The sequence below is a fragment of the Crotalus tigris genome, unplaced genomic scaffold, assembly GCF_016545835.1.
Source record: "Crotalus tigris isolate CLP2741 ecotype Arizona unplaced genomic scaffold, ASM1654583v1 scf7180000024401.5802323, whole genome shotgun sequence".
Taxonomy (NCBI): domain Eukaryota; kingdom Metazoa; phylum Chordata; class Lepidosauria; order Squamata; family Viperidae; genus Crotalus; species Crotalus tigris.
The window spans coordinates 5302961-5317658 of record NW_024100569.1 but is presented as its reverse complement, the minus strand read 5'-3'; the positions used below and the strand labels follow the sequence as shown (position 1 = coordinate 5317658).

Below are 14698 nucleotides of genomic sequence, written 5' to 3'. Positions count from 1 at the left end.
GTAGTATTATTTGCTAACAAAACACTTGTTAATGGTATGTTCTTTTTAAAAATGGGGATTGAAAATATCTCTAATAATACAATTGTAACTTTAAAAAAAAATACTCCAACATACAAAGGCAAAGAATCATTTGCACGCCTTATTTACTGTTCAACTTATATATAGTTTCTGAAGATAATTTGGCATGGAATCCAAACATAAGGAAAATTATTCCACTAGAAACAATACGTAGACTGTGATTTTTTTTATTTATGTTTTTTGCAAATATTTAAACATTAGTGTGAAAAAGACAAATAAATCAGACTTCGATTTAAAACAGGTTTCCTAAAAAGATAATTCAAAAGATTTTATTTTTTTACATTTAGAGACATGTTATTATAGCTATTTGTACTAATACATAGAAAAAGCAGTATGTAAATATTTTACATACCTTTTGTTTGATGATCATGTCATTGATTTCATCAATATCACCGACGGTAACTATCTGGGATTTTATCACTCGATCCAACAGAGAAAGCCAGTGATTGAGATCTGCCCATGCCTTATTGAAATCAGCCAGGGCTGGTACCTCTAGAAGCAAAGATGATGGCATTTCTTGTTTGGAGATGGTAGTTTCCTTGGTTACTAGAGTTTCTGTAACCACAGTAACAGTTTGGTTAAGAAGTTACTGACAAGGGCAAAATGCGTTAATACATTTTTGTAATTGTAATTATTTTAGCATTATTATTTATTTCAACTGCTGTCATTAGAAGTGTCGTCAGCTTTTTTTGTTTTGTTTTAATAATTAATATGTATTTATGTCTATTTGGGCATAGTGATAGCCCTTCAAAATGGCTCTGAACTGAAGAGAAAGGAACCAAAACTTAATTTGCAGATGAAACAACTGAGTTTTTCTATTTCTCCATAGCCTTCTGACCTCCTTATATGTGGATTTTTTTTTGCCATATCACCATGGAAAATATTAGCTAGCTTCTGATTTCCAACTGACAAATAATCAATAACTTCTAGCACTATTTCCATGATGATGAACAAATTCAAGAGGGGCTGGAAATAAACTAAGAGCCCAACTACTTTCCCAAAGAAAGTAGCTATTTAGGTTCAGATTTATTTTCAAATATAAATGCAAATACAATGTTTGAATTGATCAGAGACTTATTTCATTATATAAAAAGATGTTGTTTCACTTTACACTCAACAAACTGCAGATGTATTTATTTATCATATTTATAATAATAATAATAAAGTTGGAAGGAACCTTGGAGGTCTTCTAGTCCAACCCCCTGTTCAGGCAAGAAACCCTACACCATTTCGGACAAATGGCTATCCAGTCTCTTCTTAAAAACTTCCAGTGTTGGAGCATTCACAGCTTCTGGAGACAGGTTGTTCCACCGATTAACTGTTCTAACTGTCAGGAAATTTCTCTTTAGTTCCTAACATTTCTTCCCATGATTACGGTAAGAATAATTTTCTAACTAGTAACTCAGGACATTAGGGTTTCCTAAAAACAGTAACAATGACAACAACAGTATCGCATAAAAAGTAAAGATTCCTTAAATTTGGAATTATATTGCATGGCCCTTTTATGGAAGATGACTATAATGGGTTATGGCATTATTGCTGTCTTTATCCTAAACTGTTACTATGCTTAGTTTTAGGCATAGTTTTAGTAGTTTACATTATAAGTAAACTAATACTACTATTTTTAAAACAGACATAAAAAATACATTTCTTTTTCAATTGAACATTTAATGTCACACTTCTTATCTATGCTTTCATTTAGAAATTATGGCTATAGGCATATTTGTATTTGGGAAAAAGAGACTGACAAATAAAGTTACTAACAAATTGATGACTAAATAGAGCATAAAAAATTAGTTTATCTCAATTCTAAATGAGAGCTTGACAAAGTGAAAGAAGAGTTTCAACTAACATAACTTGGAATACATATGTCTAGTCTTGAAATATGCAAAGAACTTCATACATGTCATTGCAAATAACACTTATAGCACAGAGGATAATGTAGGTCAAATACTCCAAAGGTTGGTGGAGAAAAGAAATAAAACATTGGCATTTATTGCTCAATTGGGCATTGGAATGTTTCTGAATGAAAAAACATAAATGTGTGAAATTTCTAACCTTAATCCAATTGTCAGCAGGAAGAACTATTGCTAAGTCAAGGGAACCCCACGGGCTAAATCAAATCATAAATGAGCTACTGGCCTCAGATAACCTACAGTGCTTTTAATCTATCCTGATATCAGCTGAGTCATATGCATTATCTTTGAGAACTAAAACACTTTTACACAAGAACTCCAATAGTCTCTCATCCATAAAACCAATGCACCCTTGAGTCAACAACGTACTACTCCAAGCTATGGTTTGAAAAGAACTGTGCTAATGCCAAAAAATTCTTGCTACTGCTTACCAATATGTTATAATAATATATTCAATCACAATAGAATATAATCCAACCAGTGTCTTAAACTTTAAAAGAGCTGATTTTAACAAACTCAGAAAGAGACTAAGAAAAATTCTGTGAATTATCAGTGGGTCAGATGTGAGTCATCAGTGAGAGGCTGGTGATGGGTCTTGTGATGGGGAGACACAGACGTTGCACTAGTTTCATCTTATCATTACTACATACATATCCAAGGTAAACAGAAATAATCCTATTGCCCAGTTACTATAGTGTTGCCAGGTGAGCAGCACTCAAAATTCATCAGAAGATGACTTGAGCCTATACAACTCTCTAGGGTTGTTGGGTTGTGCTCTTGGATCCTGGTTCTAACAAGCTGGCTATAAGGAGATGGGAGCAATACTCCCAAATGCTTACACACATTTTATTTATTTATTTATTTATTTATTTATTTATTTATGAGACTTATATACCGCTTTAAGTGCAAGCACTCTCTAAGCAGTGTACACCAGTAAGCAATGTATATATATATATTTACATTGCCCCCAACAATCTGGGTCCTCATTTTACCTACCCCGGAAGGATGGAAGGCTGAGTCAACCTTGAGCCAGTGAGATTTGAACCAGTGACCTGCTGAACACAGTCAGCTAAAGTGGCCTGCAGTACTTTGATTTTGAGGGGGCGAAGGTGGTAGCAAATGACACCATGAAAAGTGGCAGGCTATTGAAGGAAGCCTGGCTCTCGTGTGAAGGATCCATCAACCGCCATATTGACCTACGCCCTGTGCATTTAGTGTTCTGGGAGCTTTATTTTAAGAGATAATTGGGAGTAACAGTTGACCAGGCAAGAATTTGGATAAAATCAAGAAACAACTGGCTCTTATCAAAAACTGTGAGAAGCATAAAACAGTGCTTCTTGAAAGCCATGAATAAGATGGGAGGAAAAACAAAATTCTATCCAAGACTTTAAAAGTTGGAATAACTGACATGGTGCTACCGAATTTTGGGGAAGTTTGACCAAGTTAGAACCTGCCAAAGAGAGCTTGACATTTAAAAGGAAGTGACAGAGGTAAAGATAATTGCTGGAAATAAGGTCCTTTTAGCCTGCTTTATCATCTCATACAAGTCTCTGGTACCGACTTTTAACCATTGCCTGGGATCACAACCATTTTTCTTTCCTGACATCTTGTACTGACAAACTATTTAAATACAGTAGCTCTAGCCTGACAATAGGCTAGATATTTGGTCCTTGTCTCCAGCTCGAGTATCCAAATAAAGTCCAGAGTTACTTTCATCTCTGAAAAACCTACTGGTTTATGGATGAAACCTTGAGCCAGGGTTTTATCTAAAAATCCTCTACGCTCTTCCATTTTGTTTGGTCTCATAGCATACATTTTTGGTTTACAAAATTTGTCCCCTGGAATTATCTCAATGGCACAGTCCAATGGCCGAAGAGGGGGGAGAATATCCAATTTCTTTTCACTAAATATTTCCATTAAATCTCTGTATTCAGCAGGTACTGTGTGCTCTAACTGCTGTGTTGCTTTTTGTGTATTTCCTTCTCTCACTTTTGCTTTCTTAACCATTGGCAAGCAGCTACTAGCTGGTGCCTCCTGTGGCTTTTGTTGATTGACTGCTCTGTTCCTTAATTGCCACTTGTTGTTATTCCAATCTCTAAAGGGGGATTTCTTTTCTTTAGCCAGACTAACCCTAAAATCATCCCTTCAGTCATTCCAGGGGCTACAATAAAACAAATGATTTCAGTATGCTTGCCCAACTTTATAGTCATTGATTCGGTGAGGTAACTTGCAGGTTCCCCCCCCCCCCATGAAAGATCCATCTAACTGCTTAAACCCCATGGCTTGTCTTAACTTTCTAAACTGCAGTCCAATTTTTTTTACTGTGGGCAAGCTGATCGCACTCCTAGTGCAGCCTGAGTCCAATAGGTAAGGGTCTCCTTTACTCCTGAAGAAGGTACAAACAGTTCTACTTTGGTTGTCATTGGAGAAATAGGACTACTTACCATAGGGTCATCCTCCCCTTCACTATCACTCTCATAGAAGACTAGTCTAAGCTTCTCAGAGGTCGGAGTTCTCTCCCCTTCACCAGAGGTTGGAAAGGCCTCAATAACCTGTTGAGCCACTTCAGTTCTTTCCTTGGTTTTTAATTTTGGCTTTTTTGGCCTCAGCTTGCTTAGAGGGCAATGAGCTGCCATTGGATGTGACTGATACTGATTGATGAAGTATGTTTAGGCTGAGTTAACTTTATCAATGACATTTAAATTTTATTTATCTATCAATCATATCTATCTATCTATCTATCTATCTATCTATCTATCTATCTATCTATCTATCTATCCATCCATCCATCCATCTATCCATCTATCCATCTATCCATCATGTTATCTGTCTGTCTGTCTGTCTGTCTGTCTATCTATCTATCATCTATCTCTGTCATCTCACATTTAGAATTGCCCTTTCCTCACATAAGGATGCTGGTAAGTTTAAAATGTTAAAAAATTACATCAGAAGTATGTGTCTTGATAATAGTATTTGTAACAAAGATCTTGTACAGTAATTTTGAAATAGTAGTGGACTGAAATCTCAAAATGAGTTTGAAAAATGAAGTGGCTGCAAAAATGGCAAATGGCTCTATATTTACAGAGGTATATTTTTCTAATTACATGTAATAACAATTCTATTAACCTCCATCTTGAGTGCTATTCCCATTCTAAGAATCACACTTTTAAGAAGGGATTCAGAAGTCCTTTTCTAAAGGACAACTAAGATGATCTGGGGACTAGAAATAAAATTCTATGACTGAAGAAACTAATAAAAGTTTTACTTGAAAAGAGACTGAGGGAGAACATGACAGCATTTTTTTCAAATTTATTAAAGGATAAGGACTATATATTCCACAGTGCAAGAAATGGAACAATGGATTTAAGTTACAGAAAGGCAGATTCCAACTGAGTATAGGAGATGCCTCAATAACTATTCTTGTTTCATCTCCAGTCCATTATGGAGACAGTTTACTTTGTCTTTAGTTCCAGTATTAAACCTGTGTTTTTCCAGCACAAATCCAGTTACACTTTATGAACAATTGATTGTCATTGATTTAGAACTGCAAATAGGCTTTCCAGTTCTACAGTATCCAGAAGCACTTTCTGATTTTTACATACTGCTGAAAAATGTCCAACTCATCTTTTACAAGTGCAAGTCAGGCTTTATATAGGCTTTTTATATACACATATAGGACTTTTACTTCATATTTCTCTGACTACTTTAGAATGCTGCTCCATACAGCCGTTCCCTAACAAAGCTTTTTGATTGATCCCTTGTACAGGTTGTATATTTAGGAGCAAGATGCTGGGTAAACAGGAAGGGAGTTCTATTAATGCATTGTATGAACATATCTTCCTACTTCAGCTCATTTTTGTCAACCATACGCAGTATTTTCAGTAACTTTTAGTACGTGAGAATAGAGCTTTGCAAGAAGAACACAAGACATGCATTTAAACAAACAACTCTGTTTTTTTAAATAGAACACCTCTAGACATATGTTCAGAAACAGCTGAAAGGAAATGTCACTAGTAACTCTCAGTTGGGAATATGGCTAAATCCTCTTTTCCAGGCATCCACTTACATTTGCTCCACATCACTCCATAACACATTAACGATGAAACTAGTTATTGCTTTTCCTGATAAATGATACTTGATGGTAGGGAAATCAAGCCAGAGGATTAATCAATCATTTTCCTTTAATTGATCAGTGTTCTTACTTAGACTAATTAAAGCTCAGCTGTTGGGGTAGGATAATTTGTATCAGTAAACAAATCATGTAAATTTCCCTCTTGACTCAGAGTGTAAAAATATATGTTGATGCAATCATAAGGAAGCACCATGGGTATTAAATAAAAGCTTCCTAACAGTAACAGCAGTTAGACCGTCATACATTAGGGAATCTTTGGATTCAAGCAAATTTTTAATGGCTTACATTTCTTTTCAATTTTTTAGATCTTATGATTCACTTCACTGATGCATTAAAATATTCTACCATTAGACAGGATGGGAGACAAGATGGCCTAATAATGCTGGAGAGGGTTCCTGCTCTAGCAGTTCGAGTCCTAGCACTGCTTGACAGGGTGAACTGTCACTCAGCTAAGCTTCTGTCAACTTAAGAGTTCAAAAGTATATTCTATGTGAGTAGATAAATATGTATCATTTCAGTGGGGAGACAAGTTGGCACTCTATGCAGGCAGTCAGATTCCTGCCGGCTTCTGAACCCTCCAATTTGTGACTTTGGGAAAGAGAGGGGCTTAGGATGATGGTGCAAGAAGAGCCACTCATTTTTCTTTCTGGTGCAAAGCCACTTTGCCCTCCTGTGGTGCACCTTGGGAAGCACACAAGGGTGTCCTACAACATAGCTGGTTAATTGGCAGCCAAACTATTAGCATTGTGGCCACCTGGGTAGATAGAACACCAAAAATCTATCATGGAAAATTGAATCACTGAAATGATTTATTAAGCTAGTATTCACCTAGTTTTTAAAACATATTCAGTTTTTAGCCAGGCTCTATTCATTATTTTTCAATATTAGTGTTGGTGTACATACTCTGAATGACCTCCGGAGCATATAGAGATTTCTTATGTAGAGTATATTAAAACTGAAATTTTCTGATCTGAATTCCAAAAGAGTAGCTGTATTAACCTGAATTATTTTTCTTTTTATTGGATGAGAGATTGAGTTGAAAATGTTTCCTGCAATGTGATTCTGACATTCAAAAACTACATTTATTTATTTATTAATAGATTTCATTACATAAGAAATCAGTCTTTGAATGGAACAACCTAAAAAGCTTTCTCCAGTATTTTCATTTGCTCAGATGGAGTCAAATTAAACCATTATCAGGCCTTTTCAATATAGAATAAACTTTCTAGCACTACTAGGGCCATTAAGAATCACTATCAACATTAGCTGAAATTTGAATGCTGGACATATATTTAAACATTAATAAAACTGGACATTCGAGCAGCATTGTTGTTTTATACAGATCATAAAATATACACAAGCATATACATTTATAAATAATATTTTATAAGTCCTTAGTTGCTGGTAATTTCCTATATTAACTGTCTCTGAAATACTAAATAAACATAATGTAATTTGTTCATTTAAAGAGTTTTGAAAGGAGGGTTGTCATAAATCCTTATTGTAGGATTCTGACAAACAAATTATTGATGACAACAAACTGATGACAACAAATGATCATATAGAACTTTGTGGAATCCCAGGAGATATTGCAGACTACACAGAGAGTTTTCTGATATTTATGCAGGGAAAAAATGCTCAGGCTCAGGTGAATATAAACTGTCAAGTATTTTTTTCCTTAAGCCTGATACTGTTATTACAAATAGGTTATGATAAACTGTTTGAGGATAATATCTATGATGATTGGATACACTGTGCTCTGGTCAGATTTACCATTTGCATATTCATTTTTCTGCTCTGAATAAATTATCTCAGAAATATTGCTAAGCCCTGACCATTGCGGATTTTGAAAATTTGCATATGATTGAGAATAGTAAGGAAATTATATGTGACCAAAACAAATACAAGCATAACTCAGGTGAAGACTGTATAAAATTTATTCACACCCTCTTACCGAACCTTTTCTCACTTGATTTATTTTAAAAACCATATTTTTATTTTATTAGAAACTGATAGCAATTAAGGAATAGATTTGCATACAAAATATTTGTGATTAGTGCAAGGCATGTACTTTTATTTTTGAGATAGCAATAATAAGTTGTCTAAATCAGATGAAAAAAGTTGCAAATTTAGTCCACGTAAGGAAATATCAATGGCGTGAGATTTAGAAAAGCTGGCAGAGGTCTATCTGTATTCAAGAAATCAGTAACCAAATACATTACATTCTTAGACATTTAAGTCCAAATTTGTTGACAGTGTTTCCAAATATGCATAGCGAAGTGAAGATACTCATTTATAAATTAAGGATTATATGACAGAAATAATATCTCAATGAACTTGCAAAATATTTTATCACATTGGAATGTAATAATTAATATATTTTACTACATAGAGATGTAATGCTTAAATGTATTTTTAATACCAGAAAAAAGCCAAATCATTAAGCAAGAAAATGGTAAGAGAACACCTGTCTGATCTTGATAAATATAAATTACCAGGACCTGATGGATTACATCCCAGAGTACTGAAGGAGTTGGCAGATATTATCTCAGAACCATTGTACCATATCTTTCAAAAATCCTGAGCACTGGGGAACTACCGGAGGATTGGAAAAGAGCTGATGTGATTTCTATCTTTAAAAAAGGAAAAAAGAACAGACCCAGGAAACTACAGACTAATCAGCCTAACATCAATACCTGGGAAGATACTGGAAAAAATTATCAAAAACCAGATCTGTGAACATCTAGAAACAAATAAAGTTATAACTAAAAGTCAGCACAGTTTTGTTAAAAACAGATCATGCCAACCCAATCTTATTTCATTTTTTGACAAAGTGACTAAATTAGTAGATCAGCCAAATGGTGTGGACATAGTATACTTAGACTTCAGTAAGGCATTTGACAAATTAGAACACAATCTACTTCTTGGTAAACTAGAAAAATTTGGGATAGACAGCATTACCACAAGATGGATTGCAACTGGCTAACAAACTGTACTCAATGAGTAGTCCTTAATAGTACTACATCTAGATGGAGGGAAGTAAGCAGTGGGGTACCTCAAAGTTCCCTCTTAAGCCCAGTACTCTTCAATATCTTCATAAATGACTTAGACAAGGGAATAGGAGAGGAACTCATCAAATTTGCAGATGACACTAAGCTGGCAGGAATCGCCAACACCCTAGAAGACAAAGGTCAGGATCCAAAAAGATCTTGACAGACTTGAACAATGGCCCTATCCAACAACATGAAATTTAATGTGGAGAAAAGCAAGGTTTTACACCTAGGCAGGAAAAACCAAAGGTACAAATATACATTAGCTAAAATCTGGCTCAAAAACAGTAAGTGAGAGAGGGATCTTGGAGTGCTAGTGGACGATCACTTAAACATGAGGCAGCAGTGTGTGGCAGCTACCAAAAAAGCTAATACAATCTTTGGTTATAAAAACAGAGGCATAGTATCAAAATCATCTGAAGTATTAGTAATATGAAGTATTTATAAATTTATACATATGAATACTTAGTAAGACCACATTTGGAATATTCTATCCAGTTTTGGTTACCACATTCCAAAAAGATGTTGAGACTTTGGAAAAAGTTGCAAAGAGCAACTAAGATGATTAAAGGCCTGGAGACAAAAACATAGGAAGAACAGTTGCAGGATTTGGCCACGGCTTATCTAGAGAAAAGAAGGACTAGGGGTGACATGATAGCAGTATTCCAGTATCTGAAGGGCTGCCACAAAAAAGAGGGGATCAACTTATTTTCCAAAGCACCAGAAGGTGACACAAGAAACAGTGGATGGAAACTAATTAAGGGGAGAAGCAATATGGAATTAAGGAGAAACTTCCTAACAGTGAGAACAATTGACCAGTGGAACTGCTTGCCTTCAGAAGTTGTAGGTGTTTCATCACTGGAGGTTTTAAAGAAAAGACTGCACAACTACCTGTCTGAAATGGTATAGGGTCTCCTGCTTGAGCAGGGACTTGGACTAGATCTCTAAGGTCCCTTCCAACTATATTCTGATTGTTTCCTATAGCTTAAATAAATTATAAAATGGAATATAATTAAGTTGTGATTTTGCCATAGAATCATACTAAATTCTATGTAATTTACAGATAATTTTTTATTGTTTACCTTTCATATTCAGCTAAATCTACCCTTAAATTGAATTGGTATCAGTTGTACAAATTTATTAATAGCCCATTTTTTCTAAAGGCATACCTTTACAGCAGAACAACTAATAATAGTTTATTATTCTGTTTTTCATTATCAGTAACTATCAGATAAGGTATCTAATGCCTACCCTATAGTTTTTTTGTATTACAGTATTGTAATGTTACTATTGTAATAGAATTACAGTTCTTAACATATTAGGGAAACTATTCAAGTACTGCTTTAATTTCAACTGTTTTAATAAAAATACAGTTGTAATGTTAATGCTATAGAGCAGCGGTTCTCAACGTTTGTGTGATGGCGACCCCCGTCACACAAACGTTATGCGCATGCACGGCGCAGCGCACATGGGGGCGGGGGGCGCGCGCAGCGCACACGCGTGCCCCATGCGCAGTGCGCATGTGTGCCCCCCATGCGTGGCGTGCATGCGCAGCCCCCCATGTGCGGCGTGCATGCGCGGGGCGGCCCATGCGCACCATGCATGCACGGCATCGCCCCCGGAGGCGCGCCGCTGCCCCCATGTGTGGCGCGCATGCATGGCGCCGCCCCCGGAGGGGAGAAAATGGCGGATCACCGCCTTTGGCGACCCCCGAAAAGTGGTCGATCGACCCCAAATGGGGTCGCGACCCATAGGTTGAGAACCGCTGCTATAGAGCATATTAAGATGTCAGAGTTATTATTACAGTTACAGCAGCATTAACTTTTAACCTTTCAGCATTAACTGAAAGGTTAAAAGTTATTAGGTATTTACCTAGTACTTACTTAAAGGTTTTAAGTTATTAGGTACTTACCAGCCCCAAAAGGTACAACTGGAACTGCAGATCCTGGCTTTTCTTTTAGTGCTTGGATTAAATGATTTACTATTTTCCAGTCAGTGTTTAAGTCCTCCAATTTTTTCTAAAAGAAAGAAAAATATTTAAGCCTATTATTAAAAGTTTCATAAAGATCTATCATTTTAAAATAAATATTTCACCTATATATTTATTGCTTTTAAGTTCTATTCTGTTAAGATAGCATTCAAAACTCATTTGTAATTAGTAGTTCATTGTTCAGGTAGAATCACTGAGTTGAAAGAGTTGATCATCTAATGCAGGGGTGTCAAACTGCTGGCCCATGGACCGGATGTGTCATGGCAAAACCGCGCCCACCCCATTGCTGGCAATGGGAAAAAAGTCATGATATGTTGCGACACGTCATGTGATGTTGCGAGTTTGACACTCCTGATCTAATGTAATCTCATGCTGAGGTACAAACTTCAATGTTACAGTATCAATAGAAGACAATCCAGCATGTTTGTGCAAGTCTCTAGTGACACTACAAGCCAATCTATTTAGTTTCAAAACCATTTATTCTACATCTGCAATTAGTTTGCACAGGATTCTGTATCCAGGAGTATAAATTTTGTGCACCAAGTAAAGTAAAGATAATAGTGGAATAAGATATGTATTACTGACTGAATAGTAGGATTACATAATACAATACTGCTTATACTGAATGTGTTTTTAATCTTTCATCCATCAAAAAATAAAGTAATATTAAATCTTGTTTGCATGCATGATCTTTGTACATCCAGCGCAAAGACTGCTTGCATCATTTTGTCAAGTTTGATAATATTAAGAATGGAACAGAAGGGCCACAAAAGAAATAAATTTGGCAATCATTGTGATATAAAAATATGACTTTTACTTTTCCCCCTTTTTGTATCAAGTCCACTAACTGTTTCTGTTTATTGGCATATGAAGAAATTTAGGAAGGAAAAGGTATCTCTAAATAGGAAGGATATCTCTTTTCCTTCCCAAATTCCCTAATATGTCAGTAAATAGAATTTTTTCCATTTCTCTCACATAGTATACACAGAGTATTAATATTACTCTTTTTCTTCTGTGATCATGTTATAGAATTTTAGATAAAACTACTTTTGACCCACCAAAGTCAAACAAGTTGTTAATTTAAGAAATTAATAAACAATTTTAACTGAAAAGATAACTTTTATTTCTCTGTAGTGTCTCAGGCTCTGCATTTTTAATAATTTCAAACAGATCACATCAAGGACGAGTTTGCAACAGGGGAAGTATAATCTATTATACAGTAATGAGTATTACTAAGGTTGCTTCAATACCGTTACTGGTTGAGTAGCTGGTTTTTCTTTATATAAATGACGCCCTTTAGACAAAATTCCTTCCACATCTGGCTGTTTAGATTTTACAGTTGCTTCAATTTCCTGAAAAAGCAAAAACAAAAGTTAAGTGTAGATTAACTCTATTTTGAACAATAAAAAAATCATAGTTTGAAATTCCCCAGGATGTTGTATTCTGGATAGATTAGTTTCTTATTATAAGTAATAATCGAACATGTTTAGCAAAAAACATTTTTTTAAAAAAAAATTGAAGCAACAACAGTATCTTAGTGACTGAACATTACAGAACTAAATCAAAATAAAATTCATACAGGAATTAAGATATATTTAAAAGAATATTGCATAGATCTGACTTTCCAGAGATGAAGATGACGATGATGATGATGATGATAATGAAGAAGAAGAAGAAGAAGAAGAAGGAGGAGGAGGAGGAGGAGGAGGAGGAGGAGGAGGAGGAGGAGGAGGAGGAGGAGGAGGAGGAGGACAATAAATCTGGAGAGTAGACATGGCAGTGCCTGGAGACAGCAGAATAGAAGAAAATGAACTGGAGAAGATAACAAAATACAAAGACCTACAAATAGAAATAGAATGACTGTGGCAAAGGCAAGAAAGGGTAGTATCAATAGTAATAGGCACCTTGGGTGCAATCCCAAAACAACTGGAACACCACTTGAACACCATTGGCATTGACAAATTCACCATCAGTCAATTGCAAAAGGCGGTCTTAGTAGGAACAGCTTCCATTCTGCAACAATATCTATAGTGCCATCAAACATCCACATCTGCCTATCCCATGTCCTTGGTAAGGACTGATCATCTTTGTTGCTCTTCTCTGTATTCTTTCTAGAGTCTCAACATCTTTTTTACATCATGGTGACCAAAACCGGATGCAGTATTCCAAGTGTGGCCTTACTAAGGCTTTATAAAGTGGTATTAACCCTTCATGTGATCTTGATTCTATCCCTCTGTTAATGCAGCACTGTTTTGGCTTTTTTGGCAGCTGTAGCACACTGCTGGCTCAAATTTAAGTGATTGTCCACTAGGACTCTGAGATCCCTCCCACAGTTACTACTATTGAGCAAGGTACCATCTATACACTACCTGTGCATTTGGTTTTTCTTGCCTAAATGTAGAACCTTACTTTTTTCACCATTGAATTTTATTTTGTTAAGCAGCACCCAATGGTCAAGTCTGTCAAGATCCTTCTGTATCTTAAGTCTATCTTCTGGAGAGTTGGCTATTCCTGCCAGCTTGGTGTCATCTGCAAATTTGATGAGATCCCTATCTATCTCCTCATCCAAATTATTGATGAAGATGTTGAAGAGCACTGGGCCCAAAACAGAGCCCTGTGGCAGCCCACTGCATACTTCCCTCTATGTAAATGTAGTTCCACTGAGGACCACATGATGAGTATGGCCAGTCAGCCAGCTATGAATCCATCTGGTGGTGATGCTGCCTAACCCACATTTTTCTATCTTATTAAGTAGTAGATTGGGTTCTACTTTATCAATTGCCTTACTGAAGTCCAAGTAAATTATATCCACAAGCTTTCCTGTGGTCCACTAATTTTGTCATCTGGTCAAAGAATGCAATATGATTTGTCTGGCATGATCTGTTTTTGACAAACCAATGTTGGCTTTTGGTTATAACTTTGTTCACTGATTCATTGCTTGATTATCTTTTCCAGAATATTCTCAGGTATTGAGGTCATGCTTATAGGTCTGTAGTTTCTTGGATCTATTTTTTTCCTTTTTTGAAGATGGGAACTACATCAGCTCTTTTCTAGTCCTCTGGTAGTTCTCCAGTACTCCAGGATCTTTGAAAACTATAGTTCAGTGGTTCTGAGATCACATCTGCCAGTTCTAACAGAACCTTGGGGTATGATCCATGTGGTCCTGGATTATTTGGTCTAAGAGAGACTTTTACACCAGCCGCTACTATCACTAATATTTTCTTAGCTAAAAACATATTGTTTTTAATTCTAAGTATGTGATCCATCCAAGGGGAAAATCAGTTTCATTACTGTTATTAATATTCCTTACTGTATTTGTCAGTATTGGAAGAACAACATTTGTTTCTATTACTGTTTTGGACAGAAAAAATAGAAAAGAATAGAGCTGGAAAGGACCTTGGAGGTCTTCTAATCCAGCCCACTGCTCAAGCAGGAGAACCTATACCATTTCAGACAAGTGACTGTCCAGTCTCTTTTTAAAAACCTCCAGTGATGGAGCACCCACAATTTCTGAGGGCAAGCTGTTCCACTA

The 14698-nt window shown here is 35.9% G+C and overlaps 1 protein-coding gene across 10 annotated transcripts in view; it reads right to left on the bottom strand.

The window, feature by feature from the left end:
- DMD (dystrophin) overlaps positions 1-14698 on the bottom strand; it is a 962852-nt gene that overhangs the window by 270229 nt on the left and 677925 nt on the right. For all 10 annotated transcript variants that reach the window (XR_005555060.1, XM_039329649.1, XM_039329655.1 and 7 more), the window contains 3 exons: positions 12417-12518; positions 11089-11194; positions 431-633 (listed from right to left, as the gene is read on the bottom strand). Coding sequence is in view for 9 of the 10 variants with exons in the window: in XM_039329649.1 (XP_039185583.1) it covers positions 431-633; positions 11089-11194; positions 12417-12518 (411 nt within the window). In the remaining variant the exon portion in view is untranslated. The remainder of the gene's footprint in view (positions 1-430; positions 634-11088; positions 11195-12416; positions 12519-14698) is intronic.